Source organism: Primulina eburnea, chromosome 16 (assembly GCF_022965805.1).
Source record: "Primulina eburnea isolate SZY01 chromosome 16, ASM2296580v1, whole genome shotgun sequence".
Taxonomy (NCBI): domain Eukaryota; kingdom Viridiplantae; phylum Streptophyta; class Magnoliopsida; order Lamiales; family Gesneriaceae; genus Primulina; species Primulina eburnea.
Window position 1 is genome coordinate 9,740,435 of NC_133116.1, and position 21,354 is coordinate 9,761,788.

General features: G+C 35.3%; 3 protein-coding genes across 4 annotated transcripts; 1 reads left to right on the plus strand and 2 right to left on the minus strand.

The window, feature by feature from the left end:
• Positions 1-1,733: 1,733 nt before the first annotated feature.
• Positions 1,734-3,986, plus strand: LOC140816833 (uncharacterized). The gene is made up of 2 exons (XM_073176308.1): positions 1,734-2,238; positions 3,792-3,986. The coding sequence occupies exons 1-2, from the start codon at positions 1,782-1,784 to the stop codon at positions 3,830-3,832; spliced, it is 498 nt and encodes a 165-aa protein (XP_073032409.1). The 5' UTR covers positions 1,734-1,781; the 3' UTR covers positions 3,833-3,986.
• LOC140816831 (tRNase Z TRZ2, chloroplastic) lies at positions 2,996-6,192 on the minus strand. 2 transcript variants are annotated; one of them, XM_073176307.1, is made up of 8 exons: positions 5,742-6,192; positions 4,970-5,132; positions 4,820-4,890; positions 4,617-4,712; positions 4,410-4,523; positions 4,073-4,141; positions 3,812-3,886; positions 2,996-3,320 (listed from the first exon to the last, which is right to left on the minus strand). In XM_073176307.1, the coding sequence occupies exons 1-8, from the start codon at positions 6,129-6,131 to the stop codon at positions 3,231-3,233; spliced, it is 1,068 nt and encodes a 355-aa protein (XP_073032408.1). In that variant the 5' UTR covers positions 6,132-6,192; the 3' UTR covers positions 2,996-3,230. The 2 variants fall into 2 exon arrangements, with proteins under 2 accessions (XP_073032408.1, XP_073032407.1); XM_073176306.1 differs by having other exon boundaries at positions 3,812-3,934.
• Positions 6,193-13,807: 7,615 nt separating this feature from the next.
• Positions 13,808-14,425, minus strand: LOC140816002 (zinc finger BED domain-containing protein RICESLEEPER 4-like). The gene has a single exon (XM_073175070.1). It carries the CDS (start codon positions 14,423-14,425, stop codon positions 13,808-13,810), a length of 618 nt encoding a protein of 205 aa, XP_073031171.1.
• Positions 14,426-21,354: the final 6,929 nt, after the last annotated feature.

The following is a 21,354-nucleotide window of genomic DNA, read 5'->3' on the forward strand; positions in this document are numbered from 1 at the left end:
ATTCAAATTTAAATTTTATCTTCTTTGAAAATATAAATTATATTTAAGTATATGCATTTGTTATATCATTCTATTTAATTTCGATTATGATTTTGAGTCGTGTGTTATATTTATATATTTTATGTTTACTATAATTTATCATACTAAATAAAATATAAAAGTTTTTATATATTATTACGTTTTCAATTTTCCAAAAGAGTGTTTGTAAAATGTTATTATTATTAGTTATATAGATAAAATTCAAGTGGACCTTTTCATATCAAATTATGTAATTTTAACAAATTTCACAAAATTAGTTAGGTGCATTTATATGGAACTGAAAATAAATACATGAGAGAAATATGACTATGGAGAATACACTTGTTGTACTTGAGTGATTTTTTTTATTAATGATATCATGGAAAATATCAAAACTAAAAGAATCAGTTTTAAAAATAATATGAATAAATAATATTTTTTTAACTTCAAGTAAATATATATTATAATTGGTTTTAATAATATCCTTGTAAAAATTATGAAAGATTAAGCTACTATATGAAACAAGAAATACAAAAAATGATGTGAGAATAATGATGATATGAGAGAAAATATTCATTTCTAACGAATTGACGTTGTTATCATATTTCAATTAATGGATTGACCAAATAAAAAATTAATTGATGCTTTCAAATAATATGTTCCCATTTACAATGCACGTTTTGCATACTAAATACTAATTAAAGCTAAATATGTGTAAAGAATAATTTTTGGATTAAGAAAAAGATTTTATCAAAAATAGTTATTAAAATGGATTAATTAAAGCTAAATATGTGTAAAGAATAATTTTTGGATTAAGAAAAGATTTTATCAAAAATAATTATTAAAATGGATTTGTTCTTTATTAATACTTGCCTCTCAATGCATAGCGTATAATATGTCAATCAGATATAATTAATTTAAGTTAAATAAAAATAACATAAATATCGATTCAGAATTAAATAATGGCAAAACTTGTGTGAGACGGTCTCACGGATCGTATTTGAGAGACGGATATCTTATTTGGGTCACTCATGAAAAAAATATTACTTTTTAGGCAAAAACTTGCGTGAGACGGTCTCACGGGTCGTATTTGTGAGACAGATCTTTTATTTGGGTCACTCATGAAAAAGTATTACTTTTTATGCTAAGAGTATTACTTTTTATTGTGAATATGGGTAGGGTTGACCCGTCTCACATATTATGATCCGTGAGACGGTCTCACATGAGACTCACTTTAAATAATTTGTATCATAAACCTGAAATAGTTATTCAAAACATTGTTTTTATAATTGAAATAGATATGTTGGTTTAATCGATAAATGGTCACGTATCCAGCCCGGACTACTCCCAAAAACTATTTAATAGGTCAGATTGATCAAAAACTGGTCGGATCATTATGAATCGGTTTGACCGGTTCATATATATACATATGTTTAATTTTTTAAATTTGATTTTTGGTTATATATATCCTTATTTTGATTTTGATATTTGTTAAAAAGATTATTTTAATATTATTAAAACTTATTTGAATAGATGAATATATATATTTTTATTATGTATACATAGATTTAGGATCTTTAAAATTTAAGTATATTATAATATTATATTTTTTTTATATATAATATTACAGTTTCGATCTGATCGTTGGGTCGAATCTGTCCGATCGATTGAAATGAGCAAAATTGATTAATTATTTATTTGTCCTTCAAAAACATATTAATAACATAACTGGGATTTCATAGGAGCAAAGGACACTCCGGGAAATGAGCAGGCCAGCTGCCGACGAAGACGAAGTGGAGCAGTTGCTGCGAGCGGCGCAGGACGACGTGCTGCTCAAGCTCAGCCTCGATTCTCATACCACACGCGCCGCGGCATATTCCATCAACCCGGATCTCGATCGACGCTACGAGGCCCTCAAAGCCCAACTAAACCCCAAATCAACATCTATACCAGCCACAGCAGCCGCCGCGTCAGAGAGTAGAATTGATGGGCCGGAAGATTCGGATGATCTGTTCGCCAGATTTTCGGCGCTGAAGAAATCAATCCCATCTCACAACAACGACGAGAAGCAGAGCACCAGTAAAGAAGAGAGCGATGGCGACGACGATGATGAAGTGGAGAAGGTGATCAAATGGGCGGTGGATGCCGCGAGGCTTGATCCTTCTGGTACAACATCCGACGATGAAACCGATGATGAAGTTGAATTCGACAAAAAGAAAGGTAAAAAGAAGAAATGATCGAACACCACTCAGTAAAACCATGTATTTGCTTGTTCTTGGATAGTTTGTCGATTTATTTTTTCTCCAAAAACGATAAAATGTATTCTGTATATCATATTTACTTGGTCCATAGCTTGGAACTCTGTTCAAGATTCTTGCCATAGTTATGATAATCAACCATATCAGATGGCTGGAAGCCTTAGCTTTATATATATATATATATATATATATATATATATATATATATATATATATATATATAGACACACACACACACACACACACACACACACACACCCCTTTAGTTTATGAATCTGTAGAAGGGCCTTTTGGATTAAGTCCATGTTTTAGAATTGGCCCTTGCTCTAGGAGTTTCATCATATGGATGTGTAACGTGGGTATAGGAGAGTGTGTAAACTTTACACTGAAGTAGTCATATGTTACACTCTTGAGTACCGGAAGCGGTGCCTCAAATTGAGACGAGCGCTTGTTTCAAAGACTCCCTCGAGTTTGTAGCTTTGCTGCATCCCAAATGGTGTTGAGAGCGAGATCTCAATGACTAGATAAGCTAGAGCAAGGGCGGAACTGGGGGGGTGGGGATGGGGCCATGATCCTCCTAAATTCGGAAAACTCAAAATTTTATGTGTTAATTTTCGAGTGAAGTTTCTCGAGTCTGGACCCGAAGTATGTCTTAGGCTTGTAGCTAACTTCAGTTCAACTGGAAGGAGAATATATATTAAATCATTATAATATAAAACAATCAACCTAGTATGCAACCCTGTACCTCTGTTGATGGCACTTCATATTTCACAAAATGAAACAGAAAGGTACAACAAAAATAACTACATTGACAATGCTAAGCCATGTTAGAAACCAGCATTTCCTTGCCATAACATCTGGATATCTAGCAAACAATGTTCCTAGACAATATTGTATCAACTACAAAAACCAAAGTTTACAAAGCCTACAAAACCTGGCAGTAAACATGGTTACCTAAGTGTACATTGATTTAAACCCTTCAGTTAGGCCAACCACTTTAGCCGACACCTTGGTCTGCAATTTCGCCACAGCTTGACGTATATCCTATGAAATACAAAGAGATCATCATAATGAGAACATAAAGAGTCTTAATTTTTTTTAAGTTGCTGTTAAAATGCTAATGTTATCATTGGCAATCTCCCATCAGCTTGAACTATTGTTTTGTATTATGAGATCAAAACCAAGGATCACAAGTTCAAATTCTTTGGTGTATAAAAGCCTCTTATATTTCATTAAGTTGATTTTGGACGATATTTCCGTGTAATTTATCCACTTCATATTAATGTATACGTCTTGAACGTTTATTTGGTGTATATATTTCCTGATATCAGTTTTGCCCTTGAAGGATGTGTTAATATAAATATTATTGTTGGATCACTTTTCTCAGTTCTCATACTCTTACCTTCTGGAGAAAGTGATTTCTGATGTTTACCACTTAGCAGGAACAATGTTTAACTAACGTTGATATGTGTGTATTTCACATTATTTGAAGCATTTGAAGGGTGATGTTTACAGATTACAAACCCTGTGATTACCTCAATATGGTAGCGAGATGAGAAATGAGTCAACACCAAGGCTTTGTTCCGAATCCACCCTGCATGTTCCATGATCTGCACTTCCAATATCTTGGCATGAATACATACGTGCCTTTTTAAAGACTGCTCGGTTTTATACTTTTATAGCTAAAGTTTCAGGAGAGATTAAGCCTTCTTATGTCATCATAGAAAGGTTCTGATTGAATGGAACAAGAGAGCAGTAAAGATTTTCAGGGAAAATATTAAGAATAATTCAAGTACCTCGTACAAATGGGTATGTCCGTGTTCTCGTGCATGTTCGACACTGACATTCTCATCTAAAAATGTTGCCTGCCCATAGAGAAACATTTACCAGTGAAAAACTAGAGTATCAATTTTTCCACAAAAGTCGAGAAGTTTGTTGGCACAGCGCTGTTGACAAGATCATGGCTCACTACAACATTTGTAATTTTTATTTTGGTGACATTTGCCGATATTATTCAAAATCTCAACACACGCACGCAGTAGGATGAAGCCTTAAGAAAATGCAAAAAGTTTGATGAAACCGAAAAAACAAAAAAGGACAAATTCATGCATTGATGGGATTAAGACTACTTACTTCGGTTATGAGAATTTTGGCACGCAAGGCATCTGCACTACGTGGATCAAGTAAAAAATCTGACGTTGTATCTCCTGTGAAGGCGACCTCGGGGCATAAGAGAGTATCTGTAATCTGACAAAGGAACATGTTTGTGACACACACTAAAATTTCAACCAGATACAACAGCAATATGAGCTAGTGAAATAGAGGCCATAGTTCGCGAACCTCGACACCCGACTTCTTTAGTTTCTCAATTTGTTTTCCCTTTAAATGCACGTACTGCTTTCTCAGCTTCTTCCTGACTGAGTAGATGACATATCCCTACAAAAATATAATCATAAAACACAAGGATAAAAAAGGTATTAGAATATAAATTCTCCACTATAGTAAATGAAGGAAGGTTTTTTTTTTGGGTAGATGTACCGTACCTGGCTGGCAATAACATGTTGGGTTTTGAACGGTCTCACAACAAGATCATTCCGCATTTCGTATGTTTCACCTATGTAAAATTTTCAGATTCTGTTAAACATGAGACGTATAAATCGCACACGAAAAATAAAGGTAGATAACCAAATTACCTACATCCAAAGCTACCAAATCCAGGTTCAGTTCCACCTGGCCCATGGTCCTATGAATCTCAAAGAGCTGCTCAACATCCTCCTTTATGCAAGGAGGGACAAATATGGTTGGAGGTTTTAAACTGTAAAGACCACGAGTCGCCACATACATTGGGAGCCCACCCTGAACCAGTGCATACAACAACATGACTGTGGTTAAGGTATAACCAAATAAAGTAGTGCAAACTCATGGGAAGTATAGAATGCGGAGCACATATAGAAGCTGCCCCAAGATTATCCACCCCGCACAGCCATCTAGGAATTTTCCAGATAACAATGACATATTCTACTATTTTGAGATATTTATCACCAAATGACACATTCAGTCTGAAATGGTCGATCACGAAAAGTGGATTCCGTGCACAGACATCATAGTACATCAAAATGTACCTATTAACTTCAAATCAACTCAAATCACAATACTACCACATAACAAATCGAGAACAGAACATTATCTGTAGTTATCACTTGCACATTTGAAAATATTTCAAGAAACTGTCCACAGTTCAGCTTCGCAAGACAGTTGACATCAACAGCATCGGGGTCACCTATTCCAGTTCCATTACAATCTCAAGAAACAGTAGCAGAGCATAGGTAACCATAATGAGCAATTGTGCATCGTAAATACCGATAGACTATTGAATGTGGCAAGTTATAAAGCACAACTTTTGCAACATTACTTCACAAAAGTGTAACAAAAAAGGTGAAAAGATGATAGCAAAGCAAACCATACAATATGATCAAGATGCGCGTGGGTGATAAAGAGAAAGTTCTGGTGAACAGCCCTCAAAGGGCACCTCCCAATATCGAAAGCGGACTTCAACTCAGGCACAATAACGCATGTTTCCTGCCCACCAACCGATAGCCCTTCAATTGAATAGCCTTCTAAATCGAACCCTTTTCTGTTAACCTCAGCCCTCGCCTTCCTGTACTCTTGTTCCTCTATTGCACGCCCGACTGCTGACAAAAAGCCTGACTCACTTTCTCCTCCATTCGCCACTGCATTTACACTACGAAATTGAATGAGATTGTTGCATTTGTGGTAACTTGCTGGTTGGTGAAAAAATGGATGCAAATTCAGCAATTTTGGGGTGGAGATGTTGGGTGATGATATGAGTTGCATTGTGGTCGGATGGGGTGCTGACCGCTGAGAGATGAGAAAGAAAAGAATTCTGCATTGTTTCGTGAAGGCATCTGATTTACACATTCCATTTAATTTTAATTTTTTTGAAATCACAAATTTGGATAAAATTTAAAAATTTATTTAAAAATATATTTATTTTAGTAAAATGTTGAATATTTTTATTTTAGGCAAATATTTAATATATTGAGGTTGATTTAGTTTTATTTTATCCTGTTAGATATTTCAAATTTCGTTTTAGAAAAGTCTAATCCGAAATGAAAATTCATTCCGGTTCGGTTTGGTTTTGTACTTTAATATATCGGTTTATGAGCCTCGGTTTGGTATTTTAGCTAAACACATTCAAGAAACTTTCAAAATAAACTTGATTTTTTTTTAAAAAAAATTAAAGCATTAATTTTACTAAATTACAAAAAATGGGTTAGTGTTCTTGATAAATATAATCAAACAACTGTTAATCAAGTGCATATATCGTGTGGACAATAATTTTTACCAATATTTTGTAAATAAAGTAATTTTGTGAAAAAATTGAGAGATTATACTAAATTAAGATTTAAAAAATTATTTTCAGAAAATTGATAATTAATTTAAAAAATTATTTAAGTATGATACTCTGTTATTTCTAAAATTTAAAATATAATATGATATAATTTTTTTAAATCCTTTGGATTGAAAATGATGTGATGATTTTCTGAACATACTGTATATTTAATCAGATTTTTCTATACTGCACATGGAGTGTTTCATTCCTAGTGATGTGATGAAATTTCAGTCATTGGATGATCAACATGTGACGTGATTTCCATTAAAATATGAAAGACTTGTGTTATATAATAATATTGGAACATGGAGAGAATTACTCTAAATGAAATATAGACTAATCGAAGATTGTAATTTAGAAATAGGTATAGATATTTATTTTTAGATTAAATATCAATCTTGATACAACATATTTAAGAAAATTTATTTTAGTGATTTTCAACCAAATACTTAATTCACATCCGCATAATTTTTTACACAGCCCGGATCTATTTGGCCCGAGCCCATCACTATGTGAACTCAACCATGTGCCCCAGATGGTTGAGTCCATTTCAAATTGATCACATGTCTTCCGAGCATAATAAATATAAATGGCTGAGTACAAGAGTTCCGAGCTAAAAAATATCTGAGCTGGGTATGAGTCAGTTGGATAGTAGGCGGAGTCCTAGCCATATAAGATGTCTCGAACAAATATTTGATGATTAAGAAAGAATAGGGATATGTTGTTCAAATCTTTAAGATAAGGCAAAAATCCACACGATCTAGTAATTTTGGGAGACTTACCCAGCAAGGATCCTTGCCATCTTAGAATTACTGTCATACTAGGACTCTTACCATATCAGAGTTTTTTTAATATACAAGGTACCTAGTTTCAGCTCTATAAATATCATGTACGTGCTACGATTTAAGGGGGCATGGCTTTACACAAACATTCCTATATTTCGCACGCTTAAGTTTCCTCTCCAGACTGACTAAAATATCGGAGGGGATATACCGGAAACATTTTCAGCGCCCTCTGACGTATGTTCTCCTGTGCAGAATTCAGTTTGGACCTCGGCGATATTCAGGTTTGCCTTGGCTAATCTAGGACATCATCTTGCTGATTCGATTTTACTCTCAAGAGTCAAGACCAAACTCTAGGTATGTGAATTTCTTTGCATCGTCAATTGGTGTCGTATGTGAAAATTTTAAATTAGAGAGATAAGATGGTAAGAGAAAGAGAAGACATGCTGGTCGTGGAATGGGTTGTGGTCCTCATTGAGAATAAGAAGTATGTGTAACGACCATGGGCTATCCCGGTCTTGGGCTCCCTCGGTGGCCTTGTCCCATCTTGGGTTCCCACTGGGGCCTTTTCCCTCACGGGCTTTCCCATGCGTCATTACTCATAGAACTCTCCAGCCCAAGAGCTGGAGCTTGTGCCTTCCCAGAGTCGAACCCAAGATCTCCTGGACATATAGATACTTGGCACAACTCTGGTACCAATTGAGCTCACTGGGGCCTTTTCCCTCACGGGCTTTTCCATGCGTCATTACTCATAGAACTCTCCAGCCCAGGAACTGGAGCTTGTGCCTCCCCAGAGTCGAACCCAAGATCTCCTGGACATATAGATACTTGGCACAACTCTGGTACCAATTGAGCTCAATTGGTACCAGAGTTGTGCCAAGTATCTATATGTCCAGGAGATCTTGGGTTCGACTCTGGAGCTCAATTGGTACCAGAGTTGTGCCAAGTATCTATATGTCCAGGAGATCTTGGGTTCGACTCTGGGGAGGCACAAGCTCCAGTTCCTGGGCTGGAGAGTTCTATGAGTAATGACGCATGGGAAAGCCCGTGAGGGAAAAGGCCCCAGTGGGAACCCGAGATGGGACAAGGTCCCCGAGGGAGCCCAAGATCGGGATAGCCCATGGTCGTTACAAAAAAGGCGCCTTTTTTTGTAATGCACATGGGCTGTTCCCGATTGGGCTTGAGTCCCCTCACGGTTATCCCATTACCCATTAATCATAGAACTTATCCAGCCCAGGCACTGAATTTTTTACCTCCCTAGGATTAGAACCCAAGACCTCCTGGACTTATATAGATCTTGGCATCAATCTTGGTACTAGCTCAACTGGTACCAAGATTGATTTTTTTTGTAATGCACATGGGCTGTTCCCGATTGGGCTTGAGTCCCCTCACGGTTATCCCATTACCCATTACTCATAGAACTTCTCCAGCCCAGGCACTGTAGTTTTTAACTCCCCAGGATTAGATACCAAGACCTCCTGGACTTAAATCGATCTTGGGTATGGGCCGAGGCCTTTGTTGGTTCAGCCTAATGGCCCATGATCGTTACAGTATGTATCAACCAAAGTCACACGACGGAAACAGTTGTCGTCCACCGTCGCTTCCGCCTAGTTTTGATATGGCAGAATCAGCTCGGTTGGTGACATCTACAGTGGAATGGGTGATAGCCCAAGAAGATGCAAATAATCCACCGTGTGGCGCCCCAATCCTTGCCACGTAATTATACAACTTGTGACGTAATAATATAATGCATATACGGCAAAATAGTGCTATCATCACACTATCTACATCAGTGCAGTAGAAACAATATAATAAATACATACATACAACTCAAATAAGACAATAAACTATACTGTCTCTATCTACTATCAACTACAGTATTGTTTGACTAGACACACCTAGTCCTTCACCTCTATCATGTCTCACAGCATAGTCCTGTAACATGTCCAACAAAAACATCTCCCAAAGGGTGAGCATACACAACAATCATCATCGTAATACATAACAATTATATTAACAACATAAGATATAACTGAAATGATAACAGCAATACCCCCTTTGCCGTTTCTGGAAAATCAGCCATCAACAACCTCAACAACATCACACTGCAACAATAAAATCGACGATACGTCGCACCCCAACTCCGGCGACAACAATATCGTCGAACGAACAACAACATCGACGATACGTCGCACTCCAACATCCGCGACAGCAATATCGTCGAACGAATAACAACAACGATACGTTGCACCCCAACTCCGGCGAGAGCAATATCGTTGAATGAACAACATCAACGTGACGTCTCCCAACAACGACAGCCAACAACATCAACAATAATAAACAACAGCAAATATAATATCAAATCACCCAATTCCGGTGATTTACCATCGTTCAATACAATAGTATTTATTAATACTAAACAATAACAATGTATGCTCGTACGTCAACTCGTACCTGATAATCGAGTATATATATTATCTGGTTATTTCTTTGATCACGAGGCTTGTGACGTATCTAAATAATTCAACAACAATTATCAGATCATTGTCAACGTATCAACACAGTCATAACAGCCTCAATATATAACATCAAATAGTCCAACAATCAACAACATATAAAACTCGATTATAAATTCTTATCGTTCAACAATTAATATTTCCGGTGTATTTAATTCACAATACTAACATCAAATACACCTTAATAAATTAACTTCAATTAATAGGCTATTTCACAACATTCGTCAAATTATGAAAACTTTATATCAACGTGTAGCTTATACTTCGTAGACTCCGAATATATAATCAAAATTAATAACAACTGAAAAACAACTCTCCAATCTCAATCCAACGATTAAAAAACATCAATTATAAAAAATTGAGTATAATTCAAATTAACACCACTATAATCTTCTCTACTTCGTTAAAATCATGCACTATTCAACAATCTTCAATTTCTGTATGATTTAACAATTTAGCAGATTTATTCCAGAAATCGACGAATTTCAAACATCACCAAAAAATATAAAATTTATACATCAAATCGAAGATCTCGTATCAACGATTCCAAAACTGAAGTCGGTTCGTCGATTGGATAAACCGATAAATCGCAAAATCTAAAAGAAAAAATCGAAAATCTATTTGTTTCTCACCTCATGTCTCTGCTATATCTCTGTGGAAATGAATCACGTGAATTTCAAATTTATCCTCTTTTTAAATATTATATTATATTATATTAGTTTTTAACACTTTAACACCGATATATCCCTTTGGATCAGTCAAACGATCAAATTTTTCAAAACTCAAAACATGAAACTTCTATATCTTTGAGTTTTATATCCAAATTTCAAATCATTTGGACTTCTTATGACCAAAATATATCACATTTCATTATTTAAAAATCATTAATTATTTAGTAATCTCATATTACTAAATCAACAACTTGTAATATTTACTTCAGGCATTACACACCGCCTCCACCTCCACCTCCACCAGGACCAAATGCCCATGCCGAGGAGATTACAAGGTTGCGGGAAAAGATGGAGCAACTGAAGACAGTTCGCCCGAGTTGTTCCTTTCTCACCCGAAGACCTAGCTACCAAGCTCCCTCAAAATTTCAGATATCTTAACATTGAGTAATACACTGGGTAGGGAAATCCGGAAGAACATCTTGCTCGGTACGAGAATGATTCTTTGTTACATCAATATGCAGATCCCATCAAGTGCAAAGATTTCATTATTACTTTGGGAGGACCAGCACAACTTGGATTCAGTACGATCGAGTTCAACAGCATCCGCACTTTCCAGGACTCAATCGGATGTTCTCTCATCACTTTGCTAGCAGTAATAAGCAGGCTTTAACCACTTTGAGCTTGTATAGCATGAAGCAATTGGAAAAAGAAAGCTTGCGGTCAAATACTCACATATTCAATGCTAAGGTGGGGGAGTTCCCTTTGTCGCCCCTGATATACCTGTGAATACTTTTATTCAACGTTTAAAACCAAAGGATCTTTTCAACTTGCAGGTAAAAAATCCACCCTCAAATTTCGAAGGACTCTTGGCAAAAACGAAAAAATACATCAAAATGGAAGAAGCACAGACATCATGAGTTGATAAGCCCAAGTCCATGCCTCAACCTCATAAGGAAGTTCGGTTAGAGAAGCCCCGAACATAACCCACTTGGGCCAATCCGCCCGAACGTCTTGGTCAATTTTCCACTTATACCTAGGGGTGTACAACGGTTAATTTGGTTCGGTTTTAATAAACTTCGGTTAGGTTTTTCGGTTTACGATTTTTCGAATGCCTAATCCTAAACCAAACCATTTTAATTCGGTACGGTTCGTTTTTTTTGTATTAAGGATTGGTTATTACGGTCGGTTATTATGGTTTGTGTAATAAATTTAGTTATAAATGAAGCTGTACGTTATAAATTTTAAAAAAATATAATAAAAAACCACAATCAAATTTGTTTGATTATCTTACAAAAACCAAAATAAAGTAATCAAAAACAGGCATAACTATAATTCATGTTACCAATTTGCCAAGTATTTCAAAAACATCAAAATAATAAAAATTACAGCTATGACAACTGTAAGCAATTTGGAATTTGGATATGTTGATAGTGAATAATTCCAGCATTGGATTCATCAACTCCTGCAACAAAAATTCTCACGTGTATGGAAATTAAAATATCAACCCATTATAAAAAGAATAAGTTCATATAAATTAGATCAACTTAACAAACTTGATTGCAAGTCACAACTATATATCAATAATGCAAAAATCTCTTCCATCATTGGTAAAATCTAGAAAAATTAAAAAACGAGTGTCATCAACTGATAAAGAATAAAATAATTATAACATAAAAAGATATGAGATACATAGATACTCACCAGATTCAAGTCGCTCAAGATAATCCAAGTCTTCTTCTACTTTAACAGGTGAAGATTCATTTCGAAGCCAATCTTGAACACACACAAGAGCTTGCACCAATTTAGGAGTCAAAGAACTTCTAAATGAATCAAGAACACATCCTCCGGTACTAAATGCACTTTCCGATGCCACAGTAGAAATCGGAATCGTAGGCACATTACAAGCCATCTCAGCAAGAGTAGGAAATCTAGGTTCGTTCATTTTCCACCAGAGTAAAATAGCAAATTGTTCCTTTTCAACCTCATTTTCTTCACCAAGGTACCTATCCAACTCTGTTTTAGCATCCATACTTCCACTATTTGCTTTATGTCTCAAATATTCTTGTTGTATCAGTGTTCCTTTATGAATGCTTCCAAAATTTATACTTGATAAGTCCAATGCATTAAAATATGAATCAGATGAAACTCCACATGCTTTTGAAGTTATCTTTCGATACTCATCAAATAAACAAGCCATATATTTCTTAATTTCATCTATCATTTTTCCTTTTTTCTTGCCCATACATCCTCAAAAGAACAAAAGCGACATAATCAAACTTGAATCGAGGATCAAGAACACAAGAAACAAAAATCATCTTATTCATCTTCTCTGGAGCACCCCAATATTTGTCAAATTTAGCTTTCATACTCATTGCCATCAAACTCAAATTAATATCATCACCCTCTATCAACAATTTCAAAACACAATAAAGCTCACCAATTTCATGGAAGTGAATATTTGAAGTTACATATAATGAACCTGATACCCTCAGTGTAAGGTTATAAAATGTTTCAAGAAACTTCTCCATCCGTCTTACAATTAGCCCAACCATCACTTGTGAGGGCTCCTGCAGTCTTTCCATCTTCACAAACATAAAAAAGAAGATATTCCAACAACCCGGGATCAAGTTTGCCATAACTTAGGAAAGCATTTTCAAATTCTTGAGCAGCTTTTAACATCAAATAAGTGGAATTCTACCTAGTGGCAACATCTAAATACAAGGACCTTTTATTTGTTATTTTTTCAATTTCACAACAATTTTTAAATCTTTTGATCCTTGCAGGAGATTGTCTGATGTATCTCACAGCTTGTCTAACACGTCTAACAGAATCACCAAATTTTTTTAAACCGTCTTGAACAATAAGATTGATCACATGAGCCATACACCTGACATGAAGGTGATGACCATCCATAAAATTTGTTCCCCACTTACTAAATTGCTTTGACAATTCTTTCACAATAATATCATTTGAACTAGAATTATCAACTGTGATAGTGAACACTTTATCCAAGCCCCAATCAAGTAAACACTTAGTTATTGCAATTGTCATATCATCACCTTTATGGCTACTAATAGGGCAAACATTTAGTATCCTCTTATGCAACTTCCAATCTTTATCGATGAAATGAGCGGTGAGACACAAATAATTAATTCTTTGGATTGAAGTCCATGTATATGTAGTTACAGACTATTTGATTATTCTCCCTTAAAAAGTTCTTAAGCTTTTGATTTTCTTCATAAAAAAGTTCAAAACAGTCCCTCGTCACTATTGTACGAGATGGAATTCGAAATTGAGGTCGTGCCACACTTACAAAGTACCTAAATCCCCTCTTCTCAACAAAACTAAAAGGTAGCTCATCTACAATGATCATTTTAGCTAAAGCTTTCCTACATAATTCTTGATCAAATCTCCAAATTCTCATTGAAACATCACTCTTATGATCTTTTGAAGCTTGTTGAAAACCTATTTTAGCTTGGCTAGTTTCAACATTGTGGGGATTTTGTTTACATTTTCTCAAATGAGCGCTCAAAGTTGATGTATCATTATAGCTTGTATTAGCAGCATAATTAGAACTACAGTATTTACACCTTGCTCTAGGAGCCCTATCCGAATCATCATACTTCTCAAAATGTTCCCACACAACAGATCTAGCTCTTACCACTTTTCGTTTTTTTCCATCATCACTAGTAATTGTAGATTCAGAAGGAGGTGCATTAGCATTTGAACCTTCACTATCATCAAGTTTACCACCTTCTTCGGCCATCTATTAAGATATTAATATAAAAAATTTATAAGAAAGATATAATAAAGCTAGTATTTCAGCAAGTTCAATTATATTCACCATTAGGAAGCTAGTATTTCAGCAAGTTCAATTAGAAAGCTAGTATACGACACTTCACAAAGTTCAATTATATTCACCATGTTAGAAATATTCACCAATTTCAATTACTTTTTTAATCACCTAGAAATATTGTTATTTTAAATAAAAATGTTCTCATTTATCTTTTGAATATTGATGTTTGATTAGATTTTGTGATCCTAATTCATAAATCACCATACAAATTTTTTTAAAAAAATAAGCACCATACGTTCGAATCATTTATAATTCACATGCATAGATAAAAAAAAACACTGGTTTCCAAAGACCATAATGACAACCTTCAAAGCTGGTATTTCCTAGTTTTGACTTATCCGTAAACAATAAAGATTTTCTTTAACTATAGTCATCATATTTAAATATATAATTGTTTCACTCGTGGATCCTTCAAATAGTTGATTAATACAAAGATTTTTTACAATAAAGTTTTGTGTATCCAAACTCAGGGAAAGCAAATTAATGGACCCTGAGAAACGACAAAATATATCTTATGAATTTATATATATCAATTGATTTTTTTAAAACAAAACCATTTCAAATACACTAAAATTAAATATCAATTAAAATACAACTCCCGTGTTCTTTCATGACAATTAATGAGTCAATGACAAAAGGCATAATATCGAACACCATGTATGCATACTTGAATCTTGTCCAAACACCCACTTTTTCTCAACAGAGAAAACCCCATAAACCAGAAAATGAAAAAGGGGAAAACCCATAATCCCTCAATCCACGGTAAAAGAAATTAAGAAAATAATTTTATCATAAACAAATAACATGCACAATATATAGTTTAGAGAGCAGAGAACTACCAAAGCAATACATGTTTCTTCTTCTTCAATCTAGACTTGTGATGTTGTTGGTTGCTTGAAAAGGGAATGTGTGAAGCAAGGCACAATCACAACAATTCAACAAAGGTGTGCGGCTGAAATTATGAATGTCAAAACCTAAATAAATTAATTTATCATTTAACTTATTTTTAAGTTTTATTTTTAATTTTTAAGTTAGGACATGTTTGGAGTACAATATAATGAAAAAAACAAATAATTCTCATATATTCGGTATTTCGGTTATTTTGGTTTTTTTTTAAAAAAACCGAAAACCGAATCGGAAAATCGAAAATGCATAATATAGAAACCGAAACCGGTCAAATAACCGAAAAACCGAACCAAAAAAACCGAATTTTACGGTTCGGCCGGTTTTTTTTGGTTTTAACCGAAATTTGAACACCCCTACTTATACCCATCCGAAGATGGACAAGTTTAGAGCCAATGAAATTTGTGAGCAGAGGCATCTTATCCAAATACCCAAAAAAGTGATAAGAGTGGCACCCTCTGAAAAGTATTGCGATTTTCATAGAGAGCACAAACATACTACCGATTAATGCAGACATTTTTCCAAAGAGATTGAACGGGTAATCCAACATTACTCGGGCATGAAGGTTGTTTTGGTCCGAAGCGAAGCAAATTCCCGACCACCCAATAGGCCATGGGGGGAGAAAATAAAAACAATCGAATGAGAAAGACCCTCGAACGGTAAAGGCGGGGACCTCCTGGTCCCAGTCCTAATAACCAATGGAATCCACCTCGAGCTTCACCCAAGGCCCGAGGTTTGAGCAATATTATTTCAGGACGACCTACTGATTGGGAAGTTTAATCGAGCCAGGAAGTCCAGTAGTCGGAGAATGGAAAATTGTGTAGTATCAGAGAAGACCCAAGCCGACCTATAATCTCATTTGGGCATGTGGATATTTATGGGGCCTTTGGGCATGTTTGAAAGCAAATCTGGGTTATTTTAAAATCACTAAATATGATGACCAACACACATGTATCTCTAGTCATGTTGGGATTGACCACAGAAACCTTGACCAAAACATGATTGCCTCTAATCTCATTGGTATTGTCTGCAATCCATCTTGTGAGATTAATAATGCAAAAGCAAATTTTCAAAGACAAATATGGTTATGAAATTTCATATGCCAATGCATGATACAGTTTGAGGCGTGCTGTTGAAAACATTTATGGCACATGGGAGAGCTTTGTTCACATTTTTCAACATACATGGGTGTCTTATGAAGTACAATCCTGCTACAATCATCGAGTTGAGGTATTTTCCAACATGCAACCCATCAGTAAAAGTTTTAAACTATGTTTTTGGGCTTTCCGACCATTTAGATGGGCTCCTATATTGTCGCAAAATTATTAACATTGATGGAACTTATTTATATAGGAACTATAAACACAAGATGCTTATTTTTTTTCCCATAGGTTTATATGCCAATAATCAGGTACTGCCCTTAGCGTTTGCACTTGTGGATGAGAAGAGTTATGGTTCATGGAAATTGTTTCTGGATCTTTTGTGTGTGCATGTTATTCACGAGTTACTAGGAGTTTGCTTTATCTCTGATAGACATCGGGATATCATTAGTGCTATCGAAAGAATACCTCAGTTTAATCCTCCACGTGGTGTACACCGTTTTTATCTTAGACATTTTTGCTTTAATTCCAACTCACAATTCAAAAATGTTCATCTGAAAGACCTTTGTTGGCAAGCAGGATCACAACATCAAGTTTGAAAATTTGACGATATAATGAACAAAATTAAGAACAAGCAACCAAGGGCATACACATATTTGTCTGAAATTGATAAACAGAAGTGGGCTCTTGCACATGATGGTGGTTGCCACTTTAGTGTCAAGACAACAAATATGTCTGAGTGTCTTAATGGTGTTCTCAAATGCACTCGGCGGTTTCCGATTACAATATAGTTAAGATGATTTTCCAAAGATGCACCAAATATTTTATTGACCATATCACAAGATGTCAACGTATGATCCAGAACAACCAACCTTGGCCTAACTATGTGTTTCATAATTATGAGAAATGTTCTGTCAGATCCAACAAACACAGATTGAGCTAGATCGAGATCAGAGCTAAGCAGGCAACCTAGAAAAATGAGGGGCTTCCAGGACGAGGTAAACCTGTCCAAGTTGCCACAATAACAAAGCATGAATGCTCTTGTGGAAAATGGACAATCATCATAATTCCTTGTTCTCATACAATTTGTACGACAAACCACTTTGGGCTAGATCCTTCTATGTTTGTGCACCCCTGGTCCCAGATGACCGAATACGTAAACATGTATGAAGGAAGATTCCATGCTATTCAAAACTATCACTATTGGGATACACCATCATTTGAGCTACACCATAATCAAGTCCGACATCAAAGACAAAGTGCAAAGAGGAATAGAATGACCAGAATTCGAAATGAGATGAACCAAACCACCATTCAAGCGAGGCAACTCCTTCAACGAGAGAATGCATCAAGACAGTAGTAGTAAATATTTTTCTTAATGTCAATATTATTTTAATGTGAATTATTTAATATAATTTTTTTAATATCTTTATGTTGAATTATCGATTCCAAAATATTTTTTAGATCATTTTGGATTTAGGATATGGGCAAAGAAAGAAGACTGGAAAAGACAATAAATACATTGGTATATTTGTAAAAAGTATTTCTATTATTGATATCATTAATTTTTTACAAAGTAAAAATTATCATTATTATTTAACAAATGATTTTTAATAAATAAAATAAAGCCACTATGTTAATTTGTCAATATCAATTTTAACAATGATTATGATTTCTCACATAAATACATAACTCATATATAATCATTTGTGTTTAATAGTTTTTGTGTATTTTGTGACTGTGCCACAATTCAGTATCACTCAATCATTTTAATTTTATTTTCTAGATGCATGATGTAATGCAACTAGAAACTATGTTTTGAACTACTGTATCTTGTATTCTATGGTACACTATAGTAGGGCAATCCCTTTGACAAAAAGAACATAAGGTCTAAAATACATGAATTTATCGAGGAGAAAAATAAGGAATCAGAATCTTTCACGCTCTCATGTTCAATTTCAGAGGCCAACCTACACTTTTTTCCATGTTTTTTGTATTTTGTGTTCAATGTCTGTATTATGATGAACAACTTTATTATTTTAAAGCTTTTGTAATATATTTTGGAATCATACAAGTAAAACAACCACTTTAATATTGATAACATACAACTAAAATAAAAAAGCAGTAAAAATAAATTTAATATTGGAAGCATGTAACTGATACAAATAAAATATAGCACAGTCGAATGAAATTACATAAAACTAACACAATAGCAATACAATTTAGACAACTAAAATTTAACTACAAACTTCATCTAGTTCCACATTTAGGCCGATGTTTTACTCGTTTTCCTTTATGCATCATTATACCGCAATCACCTGGAACTTCATCGTTCACATTTTCTTCATTCATATTTTCTTCACCCGAATATTCGTCGTTCATATTTTTTCTTACTCTTCAGTGTCTTTTTCATTAAAATTTTCTTCGTCTGAATCTTCAACATTCACATTGCCTCTAAGTTGGTTGTTTGAGGTTCTCATACCCCATATCTCTGAACATCTTGGGAAGAGAATACGTGATATGTTATAATTTGGGTCCATCCTATCCGCGTTCCATTTGTAGCGTCCTTACCCGAGTCACTACTAAACAGACTAATAAGTATGCAAAATTTAAACTTGATAACAACAATTAAACAGTGGAAACAAAATAACTTAATCGTCTTACAATTCAAACGAAAACAAAACAATAATCTCAGTCTTAAATATTAATACAACCATGTCGAAAACATAATTTTGAACTAGAATTAAAAAAAAAACCCAAATAAAACCTCAACTAGATCACCAGCGAAAACCCAACTGCTCTAGCCACTGCCTTGGTTGCCTGAAACCTCCAACCTAAGACCTGCCTCGTGGAATGGGGTACCCAAGATGAAAGAAAAGACGGTTCCATATGTCACCCTCAACAATCAAATTGACACGATCATCTTGTTGCGTATTTTTTGCTCGCAAGCACATGGTTGTCAAGTTTTAATTTATGAGAGTAAAGCATCGTTCCCACGAAAAGTGTGTTAATAAGCGTATACCAATGCTTGTAATTAGAATAATCACGACTTTATCTAGAAAAATCAATTAATGATTTGGTCTGTGATAGGACTCGTTTTTACGTGTTTTTAGTGTTGTTTTCGAGTCGCATTCATGCATCATATTAGTTTGTTTTAGTTTAATTTAGCATTTTTCTATCATTATTTAGCATATGGTTGATCTCGTGTATTTTGTGGTTGTTTTGTAGGAATTGGACCGAAAAGTGGGATTTTATTTGGCACAGCAGCGAAGAGATCTCGCTAGGGCGGTCAAAAGTGTCCGCCCCAGCGAGCATTTTAAGTTGATCGAGTAGTTGATGCGCGAGTGTCTCGCTAGGGCGGTCAAAAGTGACCGCCCCAGCGAGAATTTTAATCCAGCCGAGGAGCATTTGCGCGAACCTCTCGCTAGGGCGGTCAAAAGTGACCGCCCCAGCGAGACCAGAGACATGGCCAAGGATTTTAATTCGAGAACCACTCGCCCCAGCGGTCAAAGGTGGTCGCCCTAGCGAGCGACGAGATCAAAGAAGATTTGTTTCCAAGTTTTGTGGACTCTATTCTACACCTAACCTAATACACGAGATTGGGCGCCGTTTTTTTTCAGTCTGACACCATATTTTTCCATCACTTTTCTTGGGAGGAAGGCTAGGAGCAAAGAGATTTCGAAGACATCGAGATTTCCAAGCGTCGTGGCCGTCATCCATCGTCAACCTTAGTATTCTAATTATTCAGTTTTTATTTCTTAGATTGTTGTTGATTTCTAGCATGAATTTTAGTGGCTAAACTCTAGATTTGTTGGGATTTGACGGGATCCTACCCCGTACTCGTTGTTGAACATTATTTAGCGACGTTTTTTATGAGTGATTTGTTTATGCTTTTTTGCTTTCTTATTTCAATTGGAGTCTAGCTAACTTCCTTTGATTATTTCATGTTGTTGATGATTTCGATAGAATAATTGACAATAGGATCGAATAGTATAGACCACGGATTTACAATTTTAGTAGATATACGGAATTGGATACGTGTCGATAGTGATAATTCACCCGGATGAAAGCTAGCGGGTTCCATAGAATGTAATGCAATCGTGAACTGTTAAATAATTGAGGATACTTGATTACTGCATGTTTATGATTAGTATTAATATAGCTCGACAGAGTATATTAATTAGTCTAGGGAATTCCGTCGAATGCACGAGTAAAAGTCGAGTATAATTGTTTAAACACGAGTGGTAGGTGAACTGATAATTCCCAACAAATTCGTCTCTCATTTGATTTTCATCCAATTTAATCATTGATTTCTTGATTATTTGTTCTTGCACTTTAATTATTTCAGTTATTAAATTCACTTTAGTTTAATCACCAACTCAATCTATCGTTGCCGAAGAAATTTACTTGAAAATAAAGATATTGTAACGCAATCCTCGTGGATCGATACTCGTATTCACTTACGTTTATTATAACTTGACTGTAGTAGCCCGAATTCCAAATTGGGTAACTAACGGAGTAATGGTGATTAAGAAGGTTTAAGGTGTAATTTTGGCTATGGTCATGATCGGACGGACCGAAGAGGGTTCGGAAGCACCGAAGAGTTCGGACGATCCGAAGTGTAGTTCGGTGAATCCGATCATAGGTGTCAAGTGTTGATCGACACGTCATTTTCCATGCATGTTCGGACGGTCCGAAGTGTATGATCGGAGGATCCGATCATGAGCTGTCAAGAGCCAATGGACACGTAGCGTTCGGACGTTCCGAAGTGTTGTTCGGAGGATCCGAACATGGCCTATAAATAGTGCTCGGATTTCTCATTTGTGACTTGCCAAT

What these genes read in the sequence shown, in the direction of transcription:
- LOC140816833 (XM_073176308.1), top strand. Translation starts at nt 1,782, where the DNA reads ATGAGCAGGCCAGCTGCCGACGAAGACGAAGTGGAGCAGTTGCTGCGA. An exon ending in TGAATTCGACAAAAAGAAAG is followed by an intron (nt 2,239 to 3,791) that starts GTAAAAAGAAGA and finishes TGATGTTTACAG; the next exon opens with ATTACAAACCCTGTGATTAC.
- LOC140816831 (XM_073176306.1), bottom strand. Translation starts at nt 6,131, where the DNA reads ATGCAACTCATATCATCACCCAACATCTCCACCCCAAAATTGCTGAAT. An exon ending in ACGCGCATCTTGATCATATT is followed by an intron (nt 5,133 to 5,741) that starts GTATGGTTTGCT and finishes GCACTGGTTCAG; the next exon opens with GGTGGGCTCCCAATGTATGT. An exon ending in TTTGGTAGCTTTGGATGTAG is followed by an intron (nt 4,891 to 4,969) that starts GTAATTTGGTTA and finishes AATTTTACATAG; the next exon opens with GTGAAACATACGAAATGCGG.
- LOC140816002 (XM_073175070.1), bottom strand. Translation starts at nt 14,425, where the DNA reads ATGGCCGAAGAAGGTGGTAAACTTGATGATAGTGAAGGTTCAAATGCT.